This window comes from Anguilla rostrata, chromosome 11 (genome assembly GCF_018555375.3).
Source record: "Anguilla rostrata isolate EN2019 chromosome 11, ASM1855537v3, whole genome shotgun sequence".
Lineage (NCBI taxonomy): Eukaryota > Metazoa > Chordata > Actinopteri > Anguilliformes > Anguillidae > Anguilla > Anguilla rostrata.
In genome coordinates this window covers 12825491-12843505 of record NC_057943.1, presented here as the reverse complement: position 1 = coordinate 12843505, position 18015 = coordinate 12825491, and the positions used below count along the sequence as shown (strand labels likewise).

The following is an 18015-nucleotide window of genomic DNA, read 5'->3' as shown; positions in this document are numbered from 1 at the left end:
ACACAGAGAGAAATATATATGTATACAATACACAGATTATATTTATTATTTATTCATATATTTATTGATTAATATTGAATATATTTATTTTTAATTCACAGGAACCATGTAACATTTTTGTAGGTTAGGGACAGACGTAGATCTAAGAAAACATATATCTGTGGTAAATCCCACACGTTGATGTTTTATGTTCACATTTTAATGTTCCCTTTCCAAGGTACAGTACAGGTATGCTGGGAGGACATACAGAGTGTTCCTATGTTTATGGCTAAATGTGAGCATGCTTCTACAAAGCTCCAGGAACAAGATGGCAGTAGGAACAGGTGGGGATGGGGGGGTGAGGGGGGAGTCGTGGGGGGGGGGGGACAGAGGGAGGGGAACATCTGTAAATAAACTCAGTATTACAGATTTAGAGCTTAGCTGTTTTATTTTGTGTATCAGTGCAAGTGAAATATTTCAAAAACCGAAATATGTATCCTCTATTGTGTTTGATGATATATTTAAAAACAAACAAAAAAGTTCAATGGAAAAATGGTTGTTTTAATCTTTCATGTCAAAACGCTTAGAAATCTAATCTTACTGCTTTCCTCTACCATTTTTAGACATGTCTGCACAAAATGCAATAAAACTGAAGTCATTTTATTAAAGCTTTGCTTGAGAGTATATTCTTTATTATTTGATATGCTAATTTTTTGGTTAATTGGTTTATTAATTATGCAGTCAGCTACAGGGGGAAAAAATCTTCATAAAGAAATCTACATCAGATGCGAACTGTATATAATTGGCCGTGCTTTGGTGTCCAGGTTATGGTTGTTCATGGTGTTGTTTATTCTTTATAGTTCATTTTTCATATGGAACCATAAAAACTGTGTAACCATGGAGAAGCCACGTGTCCTTCAAAAATGCATATTATCTTGTGATTTCGTCTTGCTTGTGTTTCTGTGCAAGATATTTAATTCCAGTTCAGCAGTACATGTTGGTGTTCTCATGCGCTCTTTTCGAAGAAAGTTGAAAATGAGCCTTATAGCTGGATGATTAGAGGTATCAGTTTTCGTACAGACGCTCGGTTTGAGTTGTTTCTTGATTTCCTGAAAGCCTGATTGGTTTGATATTGTGTTTCACATTCAGAAAGTGCACTGGTAAACATTGCATATTTGAATAGGAATTAAACTTATTTGCTATTTAGACATATACATATAAATGTAAATATAATGTAAATATAATCTTCCCCATTGCGTTTTTACAGTATAATTTCTCATTTTGGGTATCCTTCACTCTGATGTCCAAGAATCTCAGAGTCAGAGATCAATGTTCAGCTCTGAAAGAACCTCTTGAAGTGAAGCCCTCTCCTGCTAGATGGCACCACAACACAAAATTCAACGTTCCTCACTCCACTGATCATCAGGTGCATGCCAGAAACTTCATGAAATTTGTTTGCTTACCCCCAATCGGAACCGAAGACATTTAGTGAAACATTTTGATTCTGACCCAGGATCAGTTGCAGAAGGCGAAATTAACTATGAACTAATAGGTTTGTTGAGGCGTTTCCAACTTCTTTGCTACCCGACCTACCGTAGGCAGGTAGTGAATAGGCGATAAACTCAGAATTAAATACAATTTAACGTGTACAAGGTTTTTACATCAGTACTGTGATATATCAGCTAAAGTGTAGTCACTTCCAGAGCAAAGTTCTCTAAAATGCAAATCCCATTTCCTGTTTTCTTTATGCTATCTGCTTATTAGCCAAATAGGTCATTCGTAACTGATAGACTATGGTATAAAATAGGTCATTCATAGCTGAAAGGCTGTGGTGTATATCTTAAAGGTCTGATTATGTCTTCAAAATAATGTGTGCAACAGGGCAAAGTAGCAGAGGCAGGGAATTTGTCCTGAATTTAATATTTAATTTGTCACCAGAAGGTAACAGTTCCAAGCCACAGGTTAATTATTCCTGGAGTCGCAATGAATGAATATACAAAGTGATATAAATGTGTGATATCAAGCCAGCATAAGAATGTCTATTAATCATGTGAATGCATAATTATTTTAACACAATCAAGCATTCATTTTATATCAAGCAAATTTCTCATTTCTCAGATGTGTAAGAAATAATTGAACCCAGTGTGAATTCTTGTGTTGGGTACAGTAGAAGAAAACAAAGGGATGAATGTGTAATGGGGTAGGTTCAGTCTTAGAGTGCAGCGCGGTGACCGTGACATCTTGATCCTTCTCAGTGTGGGAAACTCCCCGTAAGATTTCATTAACACCTCCTAAAAAGTATTAAAGCAAATTAATGATTATAATACTACTATTCCTATTATGACCTTAATTTAAGGTCGTGACCAGGTCTGATCCCCCTCTCCATTTGAAGCTCCACCCCTTGAAGTTTTCCCTGCTCATACTGTTCTCTGAAGCTGAGAAAAGCCGCTGGCTCATCAAAACACAGCAGTTACACTACAGTAATTAGAGCGGTCAAAGTACGCACAGTCTCCGTCTACAAAGTGTGTGTCTGTGTGTGTCTGTCTGTGTGTGCGTGTGCATGTGTGCGTGTGTGTGTATGTGTGCGTGTGTGTGTGTGCGTCTGTGTGTATGTGTGTGTGTGTGTGCGTGCCTGTGTGCGTGTGCGTGTGTGGGTGTGTGTGTGTGCGTGCGTGTGTGTGTGTATGTGTGTGTGTGTGTGCGTGCCTGTGTGCGTGTGCTTGTGTGGGTGTGTGCACACGTGTGAGTGTGCATGCGCGTGTGTGTGTGTCTGCGTGTGTGTGCGTGTGCGTGATCCAGCAGCTGTAAGCCTGTATGCGTGAGCGTCTTTTCCACCAATGCGTGCAGCGGCTCTTATCTGGCAGCAGCTCATATAAGGAAGAGAGACGGTGCTGGGGGCTCAGAGCTCAGCATGAAAGCACAGCCCTGCAGCCTTCGAGTGCGTCTGCCTGCGCTGCTCTTGGCCCTGGAGGCCCTGTTCCTGGCCCTGTACGTCTGCTTTGTTACCTACGCCGACGACCTCGATGGCAAGCTGCAGAACAACCGCACTGACCCCATGGACAACTCCCTGTACCGGGACTACCTGTTCTTCACCGACGTGCAGGTCATGATCTTCATCGGCTTCGGCTGTCTGCTGTCCTTCCTGCGGCTCTACGGCTTCAGTGGCCTGGCCTTCAACTTCCTGACGGCCACCGTCTCCATACAGTGGGCCGTCCTGGTGCAGGGCTACTTCCAGTTCTACGAGGACGGCAAGATTCGGCTGGGCGTGGCCAACCTGCTGAGCGCGGAGTTCGCCTGCGCGGTGGTGCTGATCAGCTTCGGGGCGGTGCTGGGGAAGACCAGCCCCGTGCAGCTGCTGGTCATGGCCCTGCTGGAGGTCCCGGCGTTCGCCGTCACCGAGTGGGTGGTGCTGGAGCACCTGCGCATCAACGACGCCGGGGGCTCCATCCTCATCCACCTCTTCGCCTGCTACTTCGGGCTGGGCGTCACCTTCGTCCTGTACCGGCCGGGCCTCCGGGACGGCCACGCCAAGGAGACCACGGGCTACCAGTCGGACATCCTGTCGGTGCTGGGCACCCTGTTCCTCTGGGTGTTCTGGCCCTCCTTCAACTCGGCGCTGGCCCTGAAGGGAGACGACCAGCACCGGGCCGTCCTGCACACCTTCATCGGCCTGAGCGCCTCCACCCTCACCGCCTTCGCCCTCTCCGCCCTGCTCAGCCAGCGCGGCCGGCTCTCCATGGCCGACATCCAGAACGTCACGCTGGCGGGCGGGGTCACCGTGGGCGCCTCGGTGGACATGATGATCTCGCCGGCGGCGGCGTTCGCTCTGGGGGCACTGGGGGCCACGGCCTGCATGCTGGGGTACAGGTACCTGACCCCCTTCCTGGCCCGGCGCTTCCGGATCCAGGACCAGTGCGGCATCCACAACCTGCACGGGCTGACGGGCCTCATCTCCTGCCTGGCGGGGATCTGGGCCATCCTCACCGCCAAAGAGGACGTCTACGGCCCCAGCCTGTACCAGACCTTCGCCCACCGCGCGCCCCCCGAGGGGGACCCCAGGCTGCTGGAGCTCCGCCGGGAGATCCCCGACCTCCTGCCCGGCCTGGGCCGCAGCGCGCAGGAGCAGGCCCTCTGGCAGGCGGCGGCCGTGGCGGTCGCCGTGGCTGCGGCGGCGGTGGGCGGAGTCCTGACGGGCCTGGTGATGAAGCTGCCCTTCCTGGCGCCGCCCCCTGACGAGTGCTGCTATGACGACGAGCTGTTTTTCCTCGTGCCCTCGGACTACGGGGGTGCTGGTGGGAGCAGGTCTCCTGTCAGCAGCCAAGACGAATCTAAGGCCTGAAGGGGATGTGAGCACTGGCAGTTAGTGCAGAGACATGTGCAGCAACCAGGTCTGGGTAGGACTGCTTTGCCAAAATGCCCAAAATTAGACCCAAAGTAGTTATTTACAGTTGTTAAAGAGTAAAGGAACGGGGGCGGGTTCACTGCTGTCCTAACCAAATTGCCAACCTGGCTTGGCTGTCTTATCTCTAGTCACCTTTCCTCCATAAATTGCTTTGAAATATTAAAAGAAAACATGTGAGAGCTATTAGATAAACGCAGTCGTACATAATTATTTGATCATTTACTAATTGTTTTCGTAGCTGCATTATGCATAACAGAGGGTGCAAAGCTCACAGTATTCTTGCGATTGAACACGCACAGAAGGTACAGAAGTAGGAACCCAAAACAGACAATGAATAGTATAATAAAAATGCCAAGAACCCCTTACACACAACCAACAGAAAAGACAGTGGAAAGAATCATGCTGCTTGCTGCTGTGGAGAAACACATGCAGAGACAACTAAGCATGGATTTTACAGTGAAGATTACAGTGGATTTCAGCAGGGCAACTGGACGACATAAAGTACTCTGTAACTTTGAGTTGCATGGAGCACAAATAAACTGCCATGACTGCCAATAACGCAGCTGCTCAGATTCCAAAGTACAGCCCTGCATCTGCACTCTTTATAACATAAAAGGGAAAATTCAAGTTAGCCAACTGTTTTTGATTGCTACTAAGTATAAATGGTATGTGTAATACTAATTAACACCTTCGTATCTGCTTGTGTTCATACGTTGGAGAATATACTGCTTAATATGTGGCACTTTTTTATACAGTATATTACACAATTTACACCCATAATTACTTTATTGGGAAGGGGGGTAATTTGAAAATTGTGAAATATATGCAGTTTGTTTTGAAATAAATGACATATTTCCGTGGTGTGTAGTACCCTTCCCTCTGTGTGTGGGAGACGTGGAGTGGGGAAAGAGTGGCGAGGACAGGACACATGGATCTTCATGACCAGCAAGTGAGTGTCACGCACCTGTGAAAGCCTAGATGACTATGTTCATGAACGAGAAGAAATATTTCCCAGCCTGCCGTCTGATAAAAATAAAAGGGATCGCACAGCTGTCATTAAAAATACCACAAAAGAATGTTTAAATGTGACAAAAAATAATAAAACTGGCCAGCCCCTAATGAGCTTCTAAAGTATATGTTCAGCCTTCATTTGACACCAGTGCTCTTTGCTAAACTGCATTAACTACAGACAGCAGATTTGGAAACTTCTAAAGCTAATGAATTTTCTGTTTTTGACCGAACCGTCGCACTTAGTCTTTTAAGTGGTTCAGTTCAATGTTTTTTTGCTTTCGGATTGCATCATATATTAGAACTGAAGTGTGCATGTGTGTTCAGTTATAATTATTGCTATTTTAACCAGTTAAGCAAGGATCGTTGGTTACTAAAAACAAAATGCCTTTTCACACAATTTTTTTTTTTTTTTTTTTTTTTACCAATTCCTATCGCTAACTAAAGTCCTGTAATTCCATGAGCTGAACAGATTTATGCATGCATTAAACATATTTCTTTTCATGTATTTTTTAAAATTAAACACCTCATGAATGCAGACCAGTTATATAGCCCTAGCCTGAAACACTGGACTTCATTGAATGAGATGGAGAGTCAGCATACCCACAGACTTTAGGAAGTCATTTTGACTATGCTCACAATAGAGTGCTTAAATACCGATGTAAAATAATGAGTGCATAGTAATGCAAGCAAGTCCTCAAATATAACTAATCTAATATTTATCACATTGTGATCCAGTTATACTAACACTATGTAAGATTGCATATGAGCAGTATTTTCAAGCATTTAATATTTAATCATATTTGATTAAAATGACCGCTGTGGCCAATGTGTGACCGCACAACGGTACAGTGTTTCACACGGTCCTGCTCTTCTCAGAAGGCCATTCCTGAAATCCTGTGGCAATGATGCACACGATTGTACATTCTTTAAATCAGACAGAGCCTCCGTGGGGGGTGAAAATAAATGTAATGGAAGGTCTATTGTTTTTCTACATTCTGATTACATTTTAATGTTAGCAGATACTCACGGGGGCTCGTCGAGGAATAAACAGACAGAAATTTGAGGATACAGCAATAGCTAAGAAAAGACGAAAAACCTTACTCCTTGGAGGCAGCGTTGTAAAGCCATCAGGAATAAATGAATAAACCGTAGGTACAGTTAAGAGAGGGCTGCTGGAGGCGTGTGTCGCAGGCTAAAGGTTAAGCTGGCACTTGTCCTTTCCTGCAAGCCGCCCTGTCTGTTACTTTAACCCAGATCTTTGGCCCCATTCCCTCTCACTGCTTTAATTAGGCTGCACGGTGTCTGCCAGGAACCTAGGATTCTTCATATTTTCTCGAGCGAGGTTTTTCCACCGCACTGCCACCTTTGACTTGGTCATTAGGGCGTGGGCCAGAAATGTCTGCCAAATGCTTGTCATTGGTCCATTGTGAAAAGGGCAATATAAATAAAATGAAACCAAATTTAATTTAAAGTTCTAAGACTGGCAAATCATACAGTTATAAGACTAGGAATGACAGTAACAGACTGAAGATAATATAAACCTTTTTTTATCTGTATAATACTGATGCTGGTAGTATTCCAGGAAGCTTTTTTGAATATTTACGTATTTATGTAGTTGCAGCTATTGTACCACTACAGTTAGTAGAACAGTAATTCATTTAATGTTTCTACAAGTAGAACAATTGTGTTTGCCCATGAATGTTTTCTTTGTGGCCCAATCCTATTGACAGTTAACTCAGGTGCACATGCTGTATTGCAGGGACAATGTGCCCCCTATTGGTGTGATAGTGAATAGCACCTGTCTTAGAAACAGGATACATGCTTGTATAAGTGCTTGGATCACAAATAGAACTCTCCTGCCCTCTATGACTGGGCCACAAGCACTGTAAAAAAAAAAAAAAAATCTTTTTTGTATGTCATTAATTTGAACTAATTTTTGTTTCTTCAAGTTAACAAGTTAAGTTACTTTAACTAAAGTATGAAAGGAGTCTGCAATCTTGTAAGGAAGAGCCGCAGGGTCTGCTTGTTTTGTTGTTACTGACGACTTAACCCTCCTATTATGTCCAAATTAACTAACAACTTTTATGTTTGGGGTCAAATTGACCCCAGCACTGTACTGTAAACCTACAGAAGATGATTGTAACTGAAAGTGTTACCCACGTTTCTCTCTCAGCTACCTTAGGCCTTTCTACTGACCATCTTAATAGTCCTGTAAATAAAACATGACTCTCGCCATCCACCCCTTTTACATCAAGTATTGATATTACATGACTATTCAGAAATACACAAATCACCATAAAATCTCATTGACTGACTTAATAAAAATGATGTTTCTGTGTTTTCGGGGCTTGATATTGATTTTAAGTGCTCAGTTTAAAAAAAAAAAACATTTGGAAAGAAACACACCTTTTATTATCAAGCATAGTGACATTTATTATGTTCGGGGTCAATTTGACCCCAGGGAAAAACAAACAAAATGCCAAACATTTCAAATGTTTAGGTTCAGAAAACACTTCAGAACATCACTAAGTAACATATAACAGTTATTCAATAATGCAGAAACACCAATAAAAAGTAAATTAATCACCAGAATTTTGTTTTTAGAGAAAATGAGCATCTAGTTAGTTTAACTAGGTGCCCGTGGGCATCAATTCTTCATTCAGATGAGTCAAAAGTCCATAACGCTTCACTCCAAGGCAGGAGCAGTCATTCGGATGAGTCAAAAGTCCACAATGCTTCACTCCAAGGCAGGAGCAGTCATTCAGATAAGTCAAAATAACGCTTCACTCCAAGGCAGGTGCAGTCATTCAGAGGAATCAAAAGTCCACAATGCTATGATCCAAATGCAGTCCAAGTGCAGATTTTATGTCTTGTTAGCATATCTGGTGGGGGCCTGGAACCATTTTGATAACATTAGCAGCACTAAGTCTACCCTGTAGACTTGGAGCAGGACCAGTTTTGGAAGTGAATGTGTCAATTCTTGGTTGTCGAGAGACGACAGAAGGGTCAACCTGATGGTGTCAAAAGGGCCTCATTCTCATCAGATAATCAGATAACCATCATTCACAGTTTTTCTATTTATTTATTTTTTTACATTTTTTTCAATTCAGTGCCCAAAGTGGGGCTGACCATGAGCAATTCCCATGCCAATTTAGAATGGCCAATCTTCTGGAACCACAGCCACGTCCGTGCGCAAACCCCACTGCCGATTCTGGACAGCTTAGACTTCAACGATTCTCCTTCAAAATATGTGGTGTCTCCAGCTGTTTCTGTTCACGCCACAGACTACAGCTAAGCGCTCACAGACCAGAGTCAGAGGAAGACCTTTCATATCCGGCTTTAGACCGCAGTTTACGGGTGCCCAATCGACCAGCATGGATCGCTAGATAGCGATGACCCGCCTGAACCTTCCCATACCCTGAGTGAGGCAATCACCCATTGCGTGTCACCAAGTGGAGCTTCCAGCCACAGTAGGCGCTAGCATGGTCTGGATATGATCAGACCCCGAGAGGCTCTTCCATGCCTCCTTATGAAATGTGTTGGTTAAAGTTTTTTCGTAACGTGGTATTTCTTTGACATAACATAATTTAACACTTTCACAGATTTTTTAAATTGGGCTTTTAAGGTTGTGCACTTTGAATAAATTTGCTTCTCCTTTTTTTACATTGAAAAAATTAACCAAAAAATTATAAAATTAACCAAATAAAATATATAATAACAATTACATTTAGAAAATACAGTAGGTTAAATGAATAAATATTGTACATTTGCAAACCACAACTAAAAAAGCAGGCCCAGTCACTCGGGTATACTGGCCTACTTAGACTATTTTCACTCATAAAGAGACTACAGTACTGTCTGGTCAGTAGGTGTGGTAGTAGGTGTGACCATAATTCCTTATTCCGAAGGTAGATCAGTTCATGATGCAATAATCAGATAAGGCTGATTACCAGAGCATTCCATCAACTCACAGTTACATCATAGAATCCGCCACTCCTTTCAGGCAAAACTAATACTGCTGAAAAGGTTCTCTTGAGTTTTGTTTTTAAAATTATGCTTCAATAAGGATATGTGCATTTATGATTACTGTAACTCAGTTTGATATGGGCATTCAAGCCATTTATTAAATTAGGTCAGTTATGCCCTCCCGATTTCATCCACATTCATAGACCTTCATTTAATAGTCCTGGCTGTTAGAACTTAATTTAATAGACCTGACCAGGCAATATGTCAGTTTGTCATGCAAGCACTGAGATGCTTCAGAACAATTTATTGTACACAGCAAAGGTTGAAATTACACTATATGACCCAAAATATGTGGACACCCCTTGGTTTTCATGATTTGGGCTAGGCCCCTTAGTTCCAGAGAAGGAAAATCTTAATGCAATGGCATTCTGGACCATTCTGTGCCACTTTGTGGTAACATTGTCAGGAAGGTCCTTTCCTGTTTCAGCATGACAGTGCCCCAGGCATGCAATGAGGTCCATGCAGAAATTTTGTTGAGATCGGTGTGGAAGACCTTGACTGGCATGCAAAGAGCCCTGACCTCAACCCCATCCAACACCTTTGGGATTCATTGGAAATCCAAAAGCGAGCCAGGTCTAATCACCCAACCAATGCCAAACTCACTAATGCTCTTCTGGCTGAATGGATGCAAATCCCGGTAACAATGCTCTATCATCTAGTATAGAGCCTTGCCAGAAGAGTGGAGGTTGTTGTTGCCACAAAGGGTGGATCAACTCCATATTAGTGCCCGTAATTTTGGATGAGATGTTGAATATCAGGTGTCTGCATACTTTTGGCCATGTAGTGGTTTTGCATGGCATTCGGTACCATTAAGGTTTACTTAAGGTTTTTGAGTTGATGGTAAGGAAGACATATGCAAATTTGCAAGTACCCTCATCTAAAATTCCCTGCAGCCTTAACAGCTTTTACCAACCACAGCTCATCTTCCAGAGAAAGCATGTCTGGTCATGGAAGAGGAAACAGGGCCAGTTATTGAAAGTGTGTTGACAAAATCTTACAAGATGCAGGCTGGGGCATTCATGTGGAAATGGAGCTGCATACAAATGGCTCTGGCAAGCGTGACATTTAGAATAAATCTCCTCATTCCACTGAAAGCTTCACAATCCAAAAAAAATTAAAGCAGACACGCTGACCTGTTTTGGGAACAATGCTCAAAAAGGAGTTTGATGATCAGGCCATTTACTTTCCAACTTCTGTGACAGATTGGAGAAAATCCCTATCAAGCTTAACTTTTGCCTACTTTTGAATTTAATTCTGGAAATAGCTCCAGTAACATTAATGTGTCTTGGCAGTCACAGTTTGCGATGGTAACATTTTTCATTTTTTTCATGAGCAATATTAGACATTAAAACTGTATATTACCTCTGCAGAAATGAGACCATCCATAACAATGGACTAGTTTGCAGTGGTGTACGATTATAAAAATTAAAAGCTAAAACTGATGAGCTCGCATTAAATAAAAATGTCATCCTTTGGTAGTGTAAGCTTGTCCATTGAAACAAAAACATCTTTCTGAATCAACTGAGTTGATTTACTATTATTTTGCCTTCTGTGCAATATTTGAAATCGTTTATATGCCTCTGTTCCAAAACTCCCCAAGCAACAGTGCAGTACCTTTTTGTTTGACACTTTTTTGTAATAAACTAGCTTGGAACCCTTTCTGCTTCTATGGAATGCAAATTTTTACTTGGGCAATTCTGAGTGCCACAATGTGAGCATTCCATGTAAAATGAACTAACTTTGGCATCAACCATTGAGGGTTTTATTGTAACTTTCAATATATAACTTGCTTTATCCAAAACAAATGCAGTCGCAATGTTGAAATCAACCGTGAACTTCAATAAGCACTGTTCAATATTATCAATGACTAAGCTGTAATTTACATCGGCGCTAAGAGTAACTTTTAAATCGGATGTCATTGATTTTCCTTCCAGAATAAATTCAATGTGCAAAACATAATTGTTTTTACCATCTGACTACAGACGTGCTGACCATCATTATGCAAATCAGCAGCCTAAGGAAAGCACTTCTGCCTCAGTGGTTTAACAGAGTGAAAAGCCTTGCCTTTTCTTACATGCATATTTACAAATGCACGTCATTTAGGATCTTCATCTTATCAAGTGGAATGTTCTACTAAATATGCTTAATAAACAAATGTTTTTGCCTGTATAAAAAGGTTCACTAATTTGATGTCAGTTTTTAATATATTGAGCTACTTTGAGAAGTCCTTTCTTTGAATAACAAATAGTGATATATTTATTCATAATGTTAGGACCCAGTTTCTTCCCGTGGAATCAAAGTCAGGACGATGCAGGAACTCACTAAGATAACAAACACTTTACTGAAAAAAGTAAAAGTTTATCGTAAATCACACTGGCCAGCGGGAAGGTCACTGAGACACAACACAAGTTTGCGGTACAGCAACCCACCCTGCACTGGTCTTCTAGCCTGGTTTAAATACCCTCTGAGGCCTTGACTGGGTATGCATGTCCATACTATCTGCAAGGGTCTATCTCTTTGTTCCTTCATGACATCTGTTCTGTACATAAACAACCTATGCCCTTAATGTTGCCTGATACCATATGGCGTCACTACTTGCAGAGAGGAGAAACACTCCGAACCCATCATAATCAGGAAACAGTCGGTCAGTTTGGAACAGGTCCGGTGCCCTGAAGGTCAGAGGTTCGATTTCTGGGTTGGTTGTACCCAGTGTTGTACGCAACACTGTTGTGGTACCCTTGAGCAAGGTACTTAACCTGCATTGCTTCAGTATATATCCTGCTGTATAAATTGATGCTTTGTAAATGCTATGTAGAAAGTTGTGTAAGTTGCTCTAGATAAGAGTGTCTGCTATGTGCCTCTAATGTAATGTAACTGCTGTTGAATGGATGGAGTTACTGATGATGTTTGTTTTTCATTTGACAAAGGTTTTTTTCCCATTAAAATTATGTTGAGGGCTCACTTGGTCAGTATAATTCTATGTACTACTGCTAATAATAAGAGAATGTCATCATCTGTGAAGCCACATATCCAGGAGTGTAAATAGATTATACATAAAGAATATAAGCTGTGTAAGTCACTCTCGATAAAAATATTTGCTAAATGCCTAAATTGCCAAGAGCAACTTGCAAAAGTGCCTCAGCTTTGGTATAACAAGATAGCTTTCTGTCGCACAGATGTTACATATATATATATTAACATTTGTGCGATTCACCTGGATAAATAAATAAATACTATCAACTACTGTATGTGTATTCGGGCTTAAAACCAATAAAATCATGGAAGGCAAATTTGACTTGATTTGATACATTTTCCTTTACATGTTTAGGTGTTAAGCACATCAGGCAGGAAGTGTTTCCTCCACGTGTTAGATGTAGTCATTGTTCCCCAAGGGAGGGGCTCCCAGGGAGGGCTATGGCACACTTCCATTGCACCTCATGAATAAGCACTTTTTCAGTGTTGCACCATCTCAGTTTTGTGGATTAGAACCAGTAATTATGGGGGGCATGACACAGCATGGAGAAGCCAGACTGTGATGAAATATAAAATGAGCTCATTGTTTATCTTTGATGTCCTGACTCTGCTACAGGAAGCCCCAGCAGTCCCACCTGTAAATAATGTCTAAATAAATATAAAGACATGATTTTTTATTTATTTTTTTTTTTTTTTTTGAGTCATAGAGCACTACCTTAATCAGGTTGGTCTGGCAATGGACTGAAATGTCCTGTGTTATTGTTTCATTATCTGAATTGCAAGCTCAGATAATAAAACAAATAATTGATTTTAATACATTAAAGGCGTTCTAAGTAGTTTCTAAGAAAAACTCTTTGGCAGATTCCCTTTCTCAAAATGATTAACATAACAACTAAGGGCACACAGTGCCATTGATGTGAAGCACCATGAGTGCTAATAGCTCCCCCTTGTGGTGCATCTTCAGCCTGCTAAACGCGGTCTATGAAGTGCTTCAAATTTAAAGGTGGGAAATAAATGATCATATTATGTAAATATACGTATACAACAGTAGCTAAACCTGAAAACTTTGCTGCATTTTTAATTTAATTGTGTCTCATTTTATTGTAAGTATTTTTTCTTTCTTGGAGTTAAAATTGATATCTTGGAGTTATGTTCTAGTGTGCTGTATTAAATGTGTTTTCCTCTAATGTTGGATTTTAAACCTGGCCATGCATGCACTACCTTAACAGGGTATGCTGCCCAGCAGCCCATATTCTACCCATAATTCCTGTTTGATAGACAGCTACCTGGGTGGCTCATTCAGTTATGTGCCAGTGCCCACTGTGGCGGGTAGCTCCATTGGGCAATGCCCAGTTACATTATAGCCAATTAGCAGATGCTCTTATCCAGAGCGACTTACACAACTTTTAACATAGAATTTACATTACATCCATTTATACAGCTGGATATATACTGAAGCAATGCACGTTAAGTACCTTGCTCAAGGGTAGAACAGCAGTGTCCTACCTGGGAATTGGGAATTAGGTTACAAGACCAGCTCCTTACCCATTATACTACACTGCCGCCCCAATTGGCGATTGCGTCACTCACAAGAGGGTTCCGTCGGTTACGGGTCCGCATTTCGTTGTTTATCTAGTGACTTCTACTGGGCAACTGGGCAGCCGTGGGCTATGCGATAAAGCCACAAATGAAAGGTCTTCTTCTGACTTAACTCTGTGTGAGCTTAGCTCTAGTCTGCAGTGCGACAAAACTTGAGACGCCACATATTTCAGAGAATCGTGGGTGCCTACACTCTCCTGAATCAGTAGGGGTTTGAGCATGAATATAACGGTGGTTGCTGCCTGTTGACCATTCCAAATTAGGATGGGAATTGGGCATGTTAAAAAATGTATCAAAAAAGGAAATACTATTTCCTTCCGTACTGTAATCTGCAGTTCTACTACCATCACTATCTACTACATTTATTGCTACTACTAACCTGCTATTAATTATTATGAAGTGGTTAATAAGTAACTATAACCATCATATCACTTTTTTAAATAACACTATTTTTCTAGTCAGTTAAGATAAGTCCATTAAGGTTGCAGTCTAAGCATACAAGCAATGAAGAATGAAAAACTTTTATTCAGTTTTTATGAATGGAAAAAAAAAACACCTCCAAAATGAATACATATGTAAGTATAGCTCAACAACAAAAACATTCTTATAAAAAGGTCACTCTGTTAAATAAGTAAAAGGCTTAAATGGAACCAGTAACATAACAAGGATAAACATAATGAAAATATAATAAAATAATAATAATAAAAACTTTTTGCGGTTAAATAGCAAGCTTTGAAGCCAAGGTGACAGTTTCAACGTAGTTGTTCACATGATATAATGTGAAAATATCACACAGCAAAACAAAATGAAATAGGCAAATCCATTATTATTCATTATATTATTATTAGCCGTAATAGTGGTAGTAGTACGCATATTTTCTGTTATTATTTAATGCATTGTTATTTCATTTAGCCTATTTAGAAAGATTGAAGATATCATATTTTCCCTCTGCCACCAGCTGCCTTTTTCCATATAGTGAACTTGAGGAGGAATTGTGCGGTCTTAATAACAAGTAAGACTGAAACGAAATGTAACTGAGAGAATACAGAAATGCAGAAATCACTCGAGATCCGCCTGCCGATCCTTGCTGGTCCTTGGTTTAGCAACCGGTGCAGGCAGCAAACATGCAGATCTCACATTCATCGTAGTTGTTGCCAATAAATGCTGTGAAAACAAACAGAAAAAAATAGCTCGTTTAATGAAACCTTCCCTTTACAAAGCAACGCACCTGGGGTTATTCCACAGCAGCGTGCAATAATTATTCATTAACGGGTTACAAACCAAAAGGTTTGGAGGTTACATGCTCAATTAACATTTGTTATCTCAAAGCTGGTACACAGCTGTATAAATGTACATAATGTATAACTATCAATGTCATTATCTCAGTGCAGGCACATAGCCATATAAATGAACATAATGTATAACTAGAGATTTCACCAAGCAAGAGTGTCCACTAGGCAAATAACCATGACTATATAACTTATATAACTTTACTTGGCCTAAATAATTGATCATTTATAATTAGCAATAATTATCTACATTTGGTCTTTGAACTTTCGGTGCTTCTTTAAATTCTAAGATAAAATGTAAACAACAGCCAGAATACCATGAATTGCCCTGCAAATGTGTTGATAATGGTTACTGTTTAATTAAATGTTTGGCTTATTTTATTTTTTATAACTAATTTTGTCATTTTCTAACTCATTGACTTTGGGTAACTGCATGCAATTGAATGTCCACAGCCTTGTGGACATTCAATGTCCTTGGGGCAATTAAGTTGTTAATCTTGATCACACTGTTTTGCGGATGGAAAACATTGTGCAACTTCATTGCATGTTCCACCCCCCCACCCCCCCCCACCACCTGCCCCCTCCTCACTCACCCAGCCTGGCGAGGGACATGCCAGCTCCTTCGCTCTGACACAAGGGCAGGAACTCCTCAGGTAAGTCAGGGTCATTGCACACGATTGCAGTACTGGTCTTGGCCAGGCGAGGGCTCTCCTTTCCCGCCAGGTCGCTGTCCATCAGGTCCTTAAGCTGTCTCACAGACTCAAGTGAGAATGTGAACTCTCTTTCCTGTTGACAGAGAAAAGACCATTTTCAGCGTTAAGTTAACTTTGAAAGTGTCCACTAGGGGCCACCGCCACTCTGTCAGATTTAAAAGCACTCTACCAGAGCAGATTTTTGCACTGACCATTCTTCAGCACAGAAGGCAGAAGTGTAAAAAAATTGCACCCCACACAGAGGTAAAGCAAAGAGAGAGATGTGTGGGTCATGTCTGCGCAGTTATTTTACGTCTGCGCAGATGGTTTTTTGTGATCCCCCCCAATACACTGCTCACAGAGCCAGGGACTGCCACTAACCAAACCACTTAGACTGAACTACTTATCCATCTACAATTTCGATAAATGGACATGTGGAAATGCCACCACCAAAATGCCTATGCGTGTGACAGTTTATTACTTTTCCGGTAACAGTCTTTTCGGTATGAGCGTTTTTGTCCTCCAGACTGAAGCAGCCTCTATGATGTTTCAGCGCACATTGATCAGTTTGAGGTGAGCTGAACTGAAGCGGAAGCTGAGAGACACTTACTTTGACCTGGACGGCATCGCAGAGCAGGCTCACAGCCAGGGCGAGGAAAGTGATGCTGAGCACGGTCTTCATCTTGGTCTTGGTCTTTGACTGAGGTCTGGTCTGGTCTGTCTGTGAAAGTGTTCCTGTGGAGAGATCGCTCTTCGTCTGCCCTTCTCTCGCTCTCTCCCTCCTTTTTAAAGGGTGAGATCTGAAAACATGCCGGTGGGCCATTGGCTGTGGGTGTGGGCTGAAAGGTTCTCATGGTTAATGAGTGGTAGGAGGTAAGATTTATGGTGCCATAAAGGAAGATCCATAAATCATCACTGACCTCATCAGTGATCTAAAGATTGACATACCGCTGGTGTGCTCCATTTTGTGACGCCAATTGACACTGGATTCCCACAATTAATTAAGGGACAATACCACTTCATTTGCTACTACCCTGATGTAGATTCTGGATGTTGTACTAGTTAGGCCAAAATGTTAGGCTTTTCACAGCAGAGACTGGGCAAGTGGCCATTCTGTCTCTTTTCATATCATTTGTTCAAAGAGTAACATGAAGAACTTTTTGAAGTGTGTTGTCATATTTAGCTATGAAACCAGAATGCTCACAGTAAATAATCTATTATTCGCCTTATTATTTACTTTGTCACCATTCAAAATCAATCTGCTATTACAATCAAATGAGTACAGAGAAGCCACTCTCATTTATAATTCATCAAAAAAAAAAAAAAATCACATTAGTAAATATGGAGATGTTCCATGGCATTTCCAAGCTTGCAGGAATTTCCCAAAAACAAAGTTTCAACAGGTGGAAAGGCAATGTGTAGTTTAGCTTAGGAAGTGACTCAAGGTTTATCAAGGGATTATTCCCCATATAAAACTCTTTGTGTACAGATTTTTTTATGCGTTGGAGCTCTGTGGTCTCGCCCAGGTTGTAAATGTCCATTCAGCTGTGGTGCCATTGTTCTGAAGGTCTGCTGGGCGGAAGCTGTTTACTGCTTCCAAAGGCTGTCGTCTGCAATCGCTGGTGTCTCACCCCCGCTTCAGAGACGTGGAGCGAGGGATCGGCTCTGGGGTTTGGGCTCAAGCCAAAGGAAGGCAGAGTGCTTTGTTTATCTGCATCGCCACCGTGGAAGTGTGCCTGCGCAGCACGTATGAAGCGCTTGCCATGCAGCGTGTGTTCGGCGACATGCAAGGCACATGAGTATTCTGCCCAACGTGCTCAGTAGCATGCAAGAAGCCTGAATCGTGCAAAACATTCTCAGAAATGCACAAGAATTTGGGAAAAGATTTATAATCTCGCCCTAGTGATAATTTTGTTCATGCTATTTCTCACATGGTGTCTTTGCATTTCAATTGCATTGTCATGAAAACTTGAAGGGAGTCACACTCACACACACACACACACACACACACACATACAGATGCACACACGCATGCGCGTACACA

At 41.6% G+C, this 18015-nt stretch overlaps 2 protein-coding genes across 2 annotated transcripts in view; one reads left to right on the top strand and one right to left on the bottom strand.

Annotated features, from left to right (window-relative positions):
* The window catches only part of slc12a5b (solute carrier family 12 member 5b), a 115995-nt gene extending 109138 nt beyond the window's left edge, over window positions 1-6857 (top strand). The window contains exon 26 of the mRNA XM_064297978.1: window positions 3016-6857. Within this exon, the coding sequence (XP_064154048.1) occupies window positions 3016-4318 (1303 nt within the window). The 3' untranslated portion in view covers window positions 4319-6857. The remainder of the gene's footprint in view (window positions 1-3015) is intronic.
* A 7638-nt stretch (window positions 6858-14495) lies between these two features.
* Window positions 14496-16746, bottom strand: LOC135233960 (guanylin-like). The gene is made up of 3 exons (XM_064297975.1): window positions 16582-16746; window positions 15873-16065; window positions 14496-15154 (listed from the first exon to the last, which is right to left on the bottom strand). Exons 1-3 carry the CDS (start codon window positions 16651-16653, stop codon window positions 15090-15092), a joined length of 330 nt encoding a protein of 109 aa, XP_064154045.1. The 5' UTR covers window positions 16654-16746; the 3' UTR covers window positions 14496-15089.
* Window positions 16747-18015: the final 1269 nt, after the last annotated feature.